Below are 11,931 nucleotides of genomic sequence, written 5' to 3' on the forward strand. Positions count from 1 at the left end.
AAAAGAATTACTTTTAAAAAAGATGATAACATTCCCTGAAACAGCTTTATATAGAAGAGTAGATATTATAGAATAACATTTAATTTAGGTAAACTAAGTTGTTGACTCCATGACATCAAACAATATGGACGTTAGTTGCATATAAAACGTGGGAAATCGAGTTGTTGATCAAACACAAAGATAAATATATATAGATAACTAAAAAGGTAGTAATTAAAAAAAGTCGTATATATTTCCATTACTTTATGGGTTCAAATCACAATAGTTGATCAGGGAATGTTAAAAGACCATAGAATACGTGTGACTAGTGTAGAACCTATTATAACATTTTCTACATATCAATTTATTCCACCTGATTAACACGACAGCTCATAATATAAGGGCAAAACAAGTCAGTTTCTCTACGTCAGCTAAGAACGGAGGGAGTATATTGTTACTTTTATGGAATTTAACAAAGAGCCTGACCGTAGTGGAGTCTCCACTCAAAATGCCTTACTTTCATATACTCTTCACTCTCATCCACGTTCGTTACTTTCAAGAAGATGAGAGAAAGAGGTGATGAAGCAGAACGTGTAGAGCAGGCGAGGATTCCTTTACTGAGGGATCAATATGAAGAAGGAGACATAAAGAGAGAGACATGGATGGAAACAAAGAAGCTATGGCGTATCGTTGGACCGGCCATATTCACTAGATTCTCGACCTTTTCGATCTTCGTCATCGCTCAGGCCTTTGCCGGCCACCTAGGGGAGCTTGAACTCGCCTCCATCTCCATCGTCCACAACGTCATCATTGGCTTTAACATCGGGCTCCTTGTATGTACACACACATAATATAACAATTTTCAATAAGGTCTAATTTTTGAAGAAAGTATATTAGATATATATATATTAAATACATGCAGCTAGGAATGGCGAGTGCGTTGGAAACACTGTGTGGGCAAGCGTTTGGAGCAAAGAAGTATGACATGTTGGGAGTGTATATGCAGCGATCTTGGATAGTTCTCTTCTTGTTCTGCACCTTGCTCCTTCCCATGTACTTGTTTGCCTCTCCGATTCTCAAATTCCTTGGCCAGCCTGAAGATATTGCTGAGCTATCCGGTACCATCGCCGTCTGGACTATTCCTACTCATTTTGCGTTTGCCTTCTATTTTCCTCTCAGCCGATTCTTCCAGTGCCAGCTCAAGAATAGGGTATGTAACTAAATTAAGATCTGAATGGCAAGGGGCAGATTAGCCCCTGATGTTAGTAAATGAATGAAATTTCACATCAGAAGATAAAATAATTGATTAGTATATAAAAAACGAAGATAAATTCACTTGACAGTAATTAATTTTAAATCAAAAGTCCATGATAGACACAAATTTAACATTAAACGGTTCTACATTTTTGTTGTTGTTAATATTCTCTTACTACGCCAGGTGGTTGCAATTTCTTCCGGAGTGGCACTTGTAGTTCACATATTCGTGTGCTGGCTTTTTGTGTACGGTCTTAAACTCGGAGTCGTAGGGACAATGGCTACTGTTAGCGTGTCATGGTGGCTCAATGTTTTCATCCTATTTGCTTATGCCACATGCGGCCGTTGTCCGCTCACTTGGACTGGTTTCTCCCTCGAAGCTTTCGTTAAACTATGGGAATTCGCTAAGCTTTCTGCGTCCTCTGGAATCATGCTTTGGTATTAAATTGTTAAACGCCACTTGTGTCACGTTTTTTAGTTTGGTTCATATCGTATACAACTTCTTACGGTAGATTTTTGTGGGGAGACAGCTTGGAGTATTGGTATTATAGGATTCTAATAATGATGACTGGAAATCTGAAGGATACAAAAATTGCTGTCGATTCTTTGTCTATATGGTACGTCGCAAATATATAGTTTTGAAGACTTGTATATTTACACTGTATGTGAGTTTCTGATCAAATTATTTTAACTCTAATTTTCATCGGCAGCATGTCAGTAAATGGTTTGGAGATGATGGTACCACTCGCTTTCTTTGCCGGGACTGGGTAATCAATCCCTCGCGTTCGTTATTACCATACAGATACTCTAGTTATGTTATGTCTCTGGTTAGACTAGTTCATGGCTTAAACTACTCCTTTATAACATTATAACTTGCTTTTGTAGCGTGCGAGTTGCGAATGAGTTAGGCGCAGGCAATGGAAGAGGAGCAAGATTTGCAATGATCATATCAGTGACAGAATCACTAATCATCGGAATAATACTATCGGTGCTTGTAATATTTCTTCATGATCAAATCGGCTGGATTTTCTCTTCAAGTGACACTATCATACAAGCAGTTAATGATCTCTCTATTCTTCTAGCCTTAACGATCCTTCTCAACAGTATCCAACCGGTTCTCTCCGGTATGACACTAAAACAATATAATTTATTTTGCTGTCCCAAAATGAGCTGGGTCAGCGGTTGTAAGGTGACTTGGCTTTTTGGTTAGGTGTTGCTGTTGGTTCTGGATGGCAATCGTTCGTGGCATATGTAAATTTAGGATGCTATTATTTCGTTGGACTTCCACTCGGATTTTTCATGGGATGGATGTTCAAGTCTGGTGTCAAGGTAATCCACATTTTCTTTCTTTTTGTTTAGATCGAACTAGCAAATTATTGTAAGCCTCTGTGTGTGTTACTTGTATTGTCACAATGTTGATAGGGCATTTGGGCTGGTATGATACTCGGAGGAACCGGTATTCAAACACTGATATTAATTTTTATTGTTACGAGGTGTGACTGGGAAAAAGAGGTAACTCAATTTATTTGGTTCACGTAGGAATTTTTGTGAATGTCTTTTAATGCGAATCACTTCATCCTTTGCAGGCACATAAAGCAAGTGTGCACGTTAAGAAATGGTCCGTCTCGAACTCAAGAAACTAAAGATTGTATTAGCTATAAATTAAACAAGCACACATTCCAAATATTTATAGATCATGTCGGATGAGAACACATATTTTGCGTATCATTTCAGTGTTTCAATTAATCTGCATGATTAGTCTATTGAAATGGGCAAATGAGTGTATGATATGAACATGGTTCGGAACTTCAGATTTGTATCAATGACCAATCTGTTTCCTTTACGAATTACACAATAATAACATAACACGAATAACAGTCTCTATGAATATAAAGATAAAAAACAGTTTTGTAATTTTGATACCAATCATAATTTATAAAATATTTAAAATAACATTCACAGTTTTTTAAAATCAAAATCCTCATTTGCTTTCCTGTACCTCTCTGGGCCTTACTTTTCTGGTTCAACTTACGTTCTATCTTCTCAGTTTATCTCTACATTAATTCCCTAGGCCAGGCCCAAAGCCTATAAGACTTGAAATCCAATGACAGTCACCTGCGACAGCCTTTATCATCTATGGAAAAAAGTCGGAAGAATACAAAAGCCACTCTGATTGGGTAGTTAATAAAAGACGCGGATAGCAAAGGACACACAAGTCATTCTGATTGGTTACATAACAATCGACTCGGATAGATAGACGAAAGCAATCTCAACCGTCGATAAGCCGAAAGATCTAACGGATCGCATCATCTCTCGCTTCAGTATAAAAAACCACAACCATCATCACCCTATGCACATCAAACACATTCTCTCTCCCAAAGCAAATAGCAAATCTAGAAATCACAAATGGCTCGTACCAAGCAAACCGCCAGAAAATCTACCGGAGGCAAAGCCCCAAGGAAGCAGCTGGCGACGAAAGCGGCGAGGAAGTCGGCTCCGGCCACCGGAGGAGTGAAGAAGCCGCACAGATTCCGTCCCGGAACCGTCGCGCTGAGGGAGATCAGGAAGTACCAGAAGAGCACGGAGCTTCTGATCCGCAAGCTCCCCTTCCAGCGTCTGGTCCGCGAGATCGCCCAGGACTTCAAGACGGATCTGAGGTTCCAGAGCAGCGCCGTCGCGGCTCTCCAGGAAGCTGCGGAGGCTTACCTCGTCGGGTTGTTCGAAGACACGAACCTGTGCGCGATTCACGCCAAGAGGGTCACGATCATGCCGAAGGATATCCAGCTCGCTAGGAGAATCAGGGGAGAGAGGGCTTAAGAGCAGAAGGATGGTCGGATCTGTATATCGTCTTTTAATCTTCCTCGTTTTAGATCTGTTTTCCAGTGTTGTAGTCTTCTTTTAGAATTGTCGTTAACGTGTTCGATGAAATTCCCTAATGAATATCAAATCCACTGTTTAAAAAAAAAATCTTTTGATGTTCTTTCTGTCCAAAAAAAAAGCAACGACCACACATGGGATCCAGTTAAGCAGTTTTAGTTACGCCAAATGGATTCGATCAACTTGTATCTGCAACATTTCGTAACCGAACTAAAAATAATCAAATTTGCAAAATGTTGATCAAGTTGCTGAATCCTAATCAACTATGTTAGGTCCTTGTGAGAGTTAATTGAATTATAATTAGGGATTTTGGAAGATGTTCACTGATCGAAACTCTCAGAGATATGTATTTTTCTTGTTGTATAGATTTGCTTCCTCTTAATCAGAATTGTTCGTTACTAATTTACTAATTTCGATTGAAGGTTAGATATCATTTTGAATTTCCTGCGTCAAGTTACTAATCTTGTTCAAAATAAATTCAGAGTCGAGTGGCGCGAAAAAACTTCATAAAATTTTGGAATTAAGCGCAAAAAGTCTCGCGGTCTTGTAAGGATGATTTTAATTGGACGGTTGTAATACTACCACACGGGTGAGTGGAATGCTTGACGTGGACTGCTTTCATTGGTTAACAAGGAAACACACGGATTGAACTTATCAAAATCCCAACCGTCGATTATCATATTTAATCCAACGGATAGAAAACATCTATTCCCTCCCAAAAAAAAAAAAAAACTCCCTCCAAATTTTTTAGTTTTAATCTCACCGCCAATTTTCTTTTGCCCATAAAAGCAAACCCATCTTCTTCATCACAATTCACAACATTTCTCATTCACATTCTCTAGAGAAGTAACTTCAAATTTCGATATGGCTCGCACCAAGCAAACCGCTAGGAAATCCACCGGAGGCAAAGCCCCGAGGAAGCAGCTCGCGACGAAAGCCGCCAGAAAATCCGCTCCGGCCACCGGAGGAGTGAAGAAGCCGCACAGGTTCCGTCCCGGAACTGTGGCGCTTAGAGAGATAAGAAAGTACCAGAAGAGCACCGAGCTTCTCATCCGCAAGCTCCCCTTCCAGCGTCTTGTCCGTGAGATCGCTCAGGACTTCAAGACGGATCTGAGGTTCCAGAGCAGCGCCGTCGCCGCTCTCCAGGAGGCTGCTGAGGCTTACCTTGTCGGGTTGTTCGAAGATACTAATCTTTGCGCGATTCACGCAAAGAGAGTCACGATTATGCCCAAGGATATCCAGCTCGCGAGGAGAATCCGTGGTGAAAGAGCTTGAAGACTATCTTAGCTTTGTCTAGTTCGTTAATTAGTATCGGTTCCTGTGTTATAGAGCTTGGCTCGTTTTCTAATTCTGGGTTTGCTAAGGTTTAGTCTTTAAGGTGTTCGACGAAATACCCCAATGAAGATGTTCTCTTTGTTCAATATAACTTTTATTAGCCCAATTATCTTTGATATGTGTTATGCTACCTATTTTGTGTTTAAATCAGTCGCTCATTACTCCTTGTTAATCAAAATCACATTGAAACGTTCTGGTATGTATAAGACAACACAGTCGTTACAAAAGCTCTTTGTTTCTTGTCCTTCAGTTCTTGATGATGCAAAGAAGTTTACTGCTCTACAAATGTCTTCCACTTCCAGTAGCAATTATCATCACGATCCACAGCTTTAACTCAAAATATTGGACTTTACTACTTTAGTAAACTCTCTCTATAGACATTTAACTCTTACTCAGTGATGTAACAAATCAAAATCTAAAACTAGTAATAAAAACATTCATATCAGGTTTATAATGTCTTCAGAGTTCAGGCTCTTTCCTGTTATGATCAGTTAAAGGAGTACTACTGAATCACAGCATCTCGACATATATACATATGAACCCAACCAGATGTTACATAATATAGATACAAAGACTTGGCTTAAAGACTAATTTGACGCTGAAGAGTTCCAGTTTTCGAACATCAAAGCATGGGGATGCCGAGGCCATCGAAGATGCCTATTCCACCATGGACTGCTCTCATATGCTCATAACAAGGTTCTTGATGAGTGAAGAAGTCTAAACAGACCCAGCAAATGTGCTTCCCGCACCGGCACAGCACGTGGTTACACCCTTCAGATTTCTCTATCGTCGACTTGCAAAACGGGCACTCCTTCACGTTCTTTCCCTTTGCCCAGTCTTTCAACGACATGTCCGGATCCTCCTTGAACAGTTTGTACCTCTCGCAAGTGATATACGGGTGATACTCCAGGTGGCACTTTCTGCATGTCTCTGCGTTACAAGCTCCGCAGATGAACGGCTCCCCTGATTCTCGAGGACCGGCTACACGGTAAACGGAAGGGCAATCAGGTGTGGAGCAAAACCGGAAGTTACCATCACTGGTTGTTACGAAAGAGGACAGGGATGCTCTGAAGAGCTCATCTAGCTTCTCTTGTGATAAGAGGGCTCTCAAATCAGCGACTACTATTGGAGATCCACAGTCCGTGTGAGAGCAAAGTATGGGAAATGCGTCGAAGTTTCTCATCGACGCCTCGAGCTGTTCCAACAGACAAGCTTTGCAGAAGAGGTGTGAGCATCCTTCGAGAGTGTAGCCATCATCAACCTCACACAAGCAAATGGGGCATTCAACTTCAATGTCATCTGGTTTCCCGCCCGGTTCACTACTTTCCTGTGCAAGTTCGTACACAATCTTTTCTACTTCCTGCCTCATTTCTATGCTCCCATGAACCTGAATAACATGGTACCGGGTGTTGAGCTTGAGATCCACGCCATTTACCTTCTCTTTGATACCTTGGAGGTCTGGACCAAACCGGTTCACAACTTCCTTCATGAGGTCAGGACGGAGTTTAGGACCTCGGAGGCGGATTTCAAGTTGCTGCCTATCGTGATAGGCCAGAAGTGACCAGATCAGTTCTTGTTCAGCCGCAGCAATCTTCTCTTCTGATCCACAAATGCGTACTGTGAGACTGTGCCTGTCTAATAGAATGTAAGTTTCAGTCTCATGTTGGATCCTCCGCATCAGAATAACACCATCTCTGGAAGAAAGATGCTGCAAGACCCTTGGGGTTAAGCCTGGATGGTTTATGGGTCTTCCTCTTACGAGTTCTTCAAGAGATCTCCGCATCTCCGAGATGGGTTTGGTTGCATAAGCAGATATTCTAACACGGTAAGCACCACCATGAGTTGGCTCCAGATGCCACGTACCTCCTACAAATATATATATAGAGAAATATCAAACCTATGCTTATGAAGGTAATAAAAAGTAGAGACCAAACATCTAGGTAGTTTTGGAACTTACCTCTTTGTCTCTCGAAGCTTGTTAACTTAGCATTCAGTTGTCTTCTGACTATGTTGTAGACAGAAGCAGGACAGATAATAGAGCTCTGGAACTTTTGCTCGCATTTTATCTTCTGCCATGAAAGGCATCCAGGTAGCACCTCTCCATCTAACTCCTGTAAAGCTTTCGCAGCTTCCAAGTGTAACCTCCCATCAAAAGTAATCAAGGCTCGCATGAAGTAATCTGATTCTTTTGGTTCAAAAACTCTGACTTGGACACAGTTTGGCTCTGGACTGCTGCTGGATGACATGCACGCATATATTCTCTTATGCAGCATATCTGCACAGACAGCAGGAGGTGGACACCGCACACTCTTCCTTCTCAATAGAAAAAATTCCAAATCTGTTCTCCCCGTATAGAACTCCAACGCATCTAAAACGTCTGCTTCCAAAATACCTGAGTCAATATTAGTAATCAAGATTGAATCACTGAACCTTTGATCGGTCTCAAACCGGACATATCTTGTTCCTATCACTATGTCAGAGGTCCCAGCAAATATACTGTGAACGTCACCGGATGGGCACTTAAGAACGCCTCTACCAGTGCTTTCCCTCTGCGGCCAACGAATCATAGCATTAACAGAAGGGAAAGAAGGCATCTTGAACATTCCCCCACCAGTTGCCAGTGACGGAAATAGTCTAAGCACCGATCCATTGAAATCAAATTTCTGAATTTCTGTTGCCTTCATAGCAGTTTCCGGAGTGAGAAAGGTTATCCTACCCCACTTATCCTTCTCATCACAGTCTTGCTTGTTCCCAACGAGCTTATGGATAGAGCAGAAACACCCATCAATCTTCTTCTCCAGGAACCTCAGAACCTCTCTGTCATCAACAAAACTGTCGCCATAATAAAATACATCGACTGTCAAGAATCTCTGATCAACTTCAAGATGCTTTATCTGAGCACCAGATCCAAAAAGTGCCATAGGTACTTGTCCCCGACCATTGTATATATACTTCTCCAAGCATTCGTTACGCATCCATTTCTTTTCACACTCCAACGCATCGTTCACTAGGGTCGAGACTTTGTCCATATCGTGGGGAGGCGCATACAGTAGAATCTCATTCTGATCGACATCAACTTGAATACTAATCCTTTCATCCACACAAAGCGACCTGGCACGAGAAACAATCGAAAGCAGACCATGGTTAGATTTCCCACAGAATCTTTTTAGCAGAGTGCTGCTACAACCAGCCACCTTTTCCACTCGGAGCCTCCACTCATCCATATGAGATGCATCAAAAGGTGGAGGTGGATCAAGCATAGACAAAGCTTCAAAATCAAACGCAGTTACACATACCAAGTACTGGTCGACAACTGATAGAAGTTCACCGAAAACAACCCAGTTTGGCTTCTGTCCAAACGCTAGCAATGAACAGGACGGATGCAACTGAACTTGTTGACCAGTCAATGCCACCTCATACCCAAGCTGATCATAGCCAGTGTACATCGCCACGTTTTCAGCAAGAGATGCAAGTATAACCATTTTCAAATGCTTGTCGTGTTTATTACCCTGGGTTGGATTCCAAGCCCAGTAACTTGGACTGACAAGAGAAAGTTCTCTCTCGATGCATATCTCCAACTCCTTGACTGTGTCTTCACATCTCCTCATTGATTTGGCATTTAAGCTATTTTCCCAGCACCATTTATTTCTTCTCTCTCGCGGCAGAGATGCCCATTCTTTGTACACCGAAAGAAGAGTGAACAAGTCTCCATTAGGGTTGCAGAATTGTACCTTGAAGATGAAAAAGAGAGAAAGTTCAGAACATATCTACTAAGAGCATTGAAAACCATTTACAAAAGTAAAAAAACATTTGAATTCATTTAGGCACATAACAGGAAACAGTTATCATTTTATGAAGAAATGTACCACTATAGCAAAATTAACCGGGAGCTCAGAATCATACCTTTAGGCAATCAGCTTTCATCTTTTCATCGAGGCTGCCAACTCTGCAAAATATACTACTAGCATTAGCCATGACAGCAGCAAGAACAATCCCCTCTTTGCCCATTCTGTATCTGAAGCAGCCTAAAATTAACTTTCCAAGCTTTGGCTCCAGACCAAGCTTGACTAAACAGTGCCCTTCCTGTGTTAACTCAAGAACACCATTCTTCTCAACGACTGCACCCAACTGAACAAGATTTCTGACAGCCATTGTGATGGCTTCAGGGACAGGCGCGTCAACAAAGTCGAAATCAGCTGCGTTGTCTACACCCAGAGCAAGAATCCTCAACAGCGCTACACCAAGATGAACCCTCCGAATCTCAGGTTCCTGATTGAGATTCATCGACTCAAAATCGTGTTTCGAGTAAAGTCTGTAACATCTCCCCGGTTCTGTCCTTCCGGCACGACCAGCACGTTGCCGAGCTGAACTCTGACTGACTCGGCAAACCCTGAGGATGCTCATACCAGTCTTAGGTTCATATTTGCTCTCTTTCACCATCCCGGAATCGATTACATACTTGACGCCAGGAATAGTCAGAGAGGTCTCTGCAATATTTGTGGCAAAGATCACTTTCCGTTTCCCAGGATGGTTCTGGAACACCCTAAACTGCTCCTCGAAGGAAAGCTTTCCATGCAAAGGCAAAGCAACTGCAGATGGAGCTATAAACCTTTCGCACGCCCATTCAACCTCCGCTTGGGAAGTCAAGAACGCAAGGATTGTTCCCTCTTCCTCTGTCTTATGAACCTCCACTGCCTTCTTAACAACATCATCAGCATACGGAGCAATGCGTCCAGCAACAGAAGTCCCTTCTGCGTCACTAGGGGAATATATAATCTCCACCGGAAAGTTCCTTCCGGTGACACAAAGAATCCCACAGCCAAAGAAATAGTCTGAGAGCTGGTAAGCATCAGCCGTAGCAGACATGATGACAAGCCTCAAGTCGATCCTTCTGCACATCAGATCTTTAAGCAACGCCAGAAGAAGGTCCGTGTTCAAGCTTCTCTCATGAGCTTCGTCAATAATAACGCAAGAAACTCCAGACAAGCTCCGATCTTTAATGTAGTGTTGAAGCAGACAGTTATCCGTCATGAACACGACTTTGGAACTAATCTCCTCGGTAGAAGAGAAAGCTGGAGTGCAGCGGACAGAGTTCTCCTCGTAACAACCATTGCTTTCTTCTCTGACCCGATCAGCTAATGTCAAGGCAGCGATTTTCCTTGGCTGTGTACAAACAATCGATTCACTAGCAGCAACTCCGGAATCAGCAAGGAACTGAACTAACTGAGTGCTCTTCCCTGAACCGGTTTCTCCAATCAATACCATTACCTGTCAACACAAATAAATGAATTATTATTACAAACTCAAAAAAAAAAGTCAAAACACAACCATATTGAGCGTACCTGTTCGCCATGAATCCTCTTCAAAATATTCCGCCTGTAAGCATAGATAGGCAGGCCATCCTCTAGCCTACGACACTCCCTGCGGATCAAGCTATGAATACGTGGCCAATCATAAGCTCCTTCCAAACTAAACACCGCCACGTCATCTTTTTCTCCATCAGGCACAGAACCTTCGAGAAACCTCACAATGCTCTTCATACCATTCTTGAATTCTTCAAGGCGCTTCACAATCAAATCTCTCTCAGCCTCAAGAGCCTTCTTTTTCTCGAAAGCTTCCAACTTGAGACCTCTCTTGGACGAAAAGGACTCGACTTGACGAGACTTCTCCTCTATCTCTGCCCTCACCTTCTTGACGCAGTCTCCGTTGTCAAGAAGGGAAGTCACGTGAGCGGAGAAAAGAGCACGGAGCCTGTCTCTAAGCTCGTCCACGTCAGACGGGACCGTGACGTTAGCGACCAGCTCGGGGACCAAAAGGGTCTTCCCCTGGAGGCGGTACTCCCAGAGAGAGACGACGGCGGAGAGCGCGTCGACCCACTGACGGAAACGGAAACTCCCGGCGACGCATCCGAACTGAGGCACGTGGATCGAATCCACCGGGATCCCGATCAGCGAGGCGAGGGTGCTGATCACTTGCTTCCTGACCGAGAAAGACGGCTTGGCGGCGTCGCCGCTGCCGGCGGAGGCGGGGGAGATTCTCGGGTGGAGAAGCTGGACGACGAAATTCGGCGGCGAGGGAGGTCGATCGCGTCTCTGATTTGGCGGGAAACTGGAGTTAGGGTATTGGTGGTGGTTGTGGTGAGTGTGTCGGTGGTTGAGCGGCGGGGAGAGGAAGTTTCGACGGTTGGTTGAAGCTGAGGGGAAGGAGGAGTGGCGATTAGTCGCCGATCTTCCACCGTCGGCGGGAGGGAGTGAACTGCTCATGTTGCGATGATGCCAGTTTTTGTGTGTGTGTGTGTGTGTGAGAGAGAAGTTGAAGAAGACTCAGAGGGCAGTGAAAAAGAAAAACACTATTTATAATAATTATTTTGTTTCTTACCTTTTTCTAGAACCTACTTTTGTTTTTCCCCAGAGGGATGAAAGATATTTGTACTTGGGCCTATTATGATATCCGAGAATTAAATTAAAGCCCATATACATAGGCCGG

The 11,931-nt window shown here is 43.0% G+C and overlaps 3 protein-coding genes across 3 annotated transcripts; 2 read left to right on the top strand and 1 right to left on the bottom strand.

Moving 5' to 3' along the window:
• Window positions 1–418: 418 nt before the first annotated feature.
• LOC108846048 (protein DETOXIFICATION 28) lies at window positions 419–3,115 on the top strand. The gene is made up of 9 exons (XM_018619254.2): window positions 419–812; window positions 902–1,189; window positions 1,418–1,671; window positions 1,764–1,850; window positions 1,944–2,000; window positions 2,119–2,357; window positions 2,444–2,562; window positions 2,656–2,745; window positions 2,820–3,115. Exons 1-9 carry the CDS (start codon window positions 543–545, stop codon window positions 2,874–2,876), a joined length of 1,461 nt encoding a protein of 486 aa, XP_018474756.1. The 5' UTR covers window positions 419–542; the 3' UTR covers window positions 2,877–3,115.
• Window positions 3,116–3,573: 458 nt separating this feature from the next.
• On the top strand, window positions 3,574–5,554 carry LOC108845648 (histone H3-like centromeric protein CSE4). Its single transcript, XM_057006490.1, has 2 exons — window positions 3,574–4,047; window positions 4,900–5,554. The coding sequence occupies exons 1-2, from the start codon at window positions 3,640–3,642 to the stop codon at window positions 5,383–5,385; spliced, it is 894 nt and encodes a 297-aa protein (XP_056862470.1). The 5' UTR covers window positions 3,574–3,639; the 3' UTR covers window positions 5,386–5,554.
• A 292-nt stretch (window positions 5,555–5,846) lies between these two features.
• On the bottom strand, window positions 5,847–11,778 carry LOC108847026 (ATP-dependent RNA helicase DEAH12, chloroplastic). Its single transcript, XM_018620195.2, has 4 exons — window positions 10,788–11,778; window positions 9,349–10,713; window positions 7,403–9,176; window positions 5,847–7,311 (listed from the first exon to the last, which is right to left on the bottom strand). The coding sequence occupies exons 1-4, from the start codon at window positions 11,706–11,708 to the stop codon at window positions 6,068–6,070; spliced, it is 5,304 nt and encodes a 1,767-aa protein (XP_018475697.2). The 5' UTR covers window positions 11,709–11,778; the 3' UTR covers window positions 5,847–6,067.
• Window positions 11,779–11,931: the final 153 nt, after the last annotated feature.

The sequence above is a fragment of the Raphanus sativus genome, chromosome 3 (genome assembly GCF_000801105.2).
Source record: "Raphanus sativus cultivar WK10039 chromosome 3, ASM80110v3, whole genome shotgun sequence".
Classification (NCBI taxonomy): Eukaryota; Viridiplantae; Streptophyta; class Magnoliopsida; order Brassicales; family Brassicaceae; genus Raphanus; species Raphanus sativus.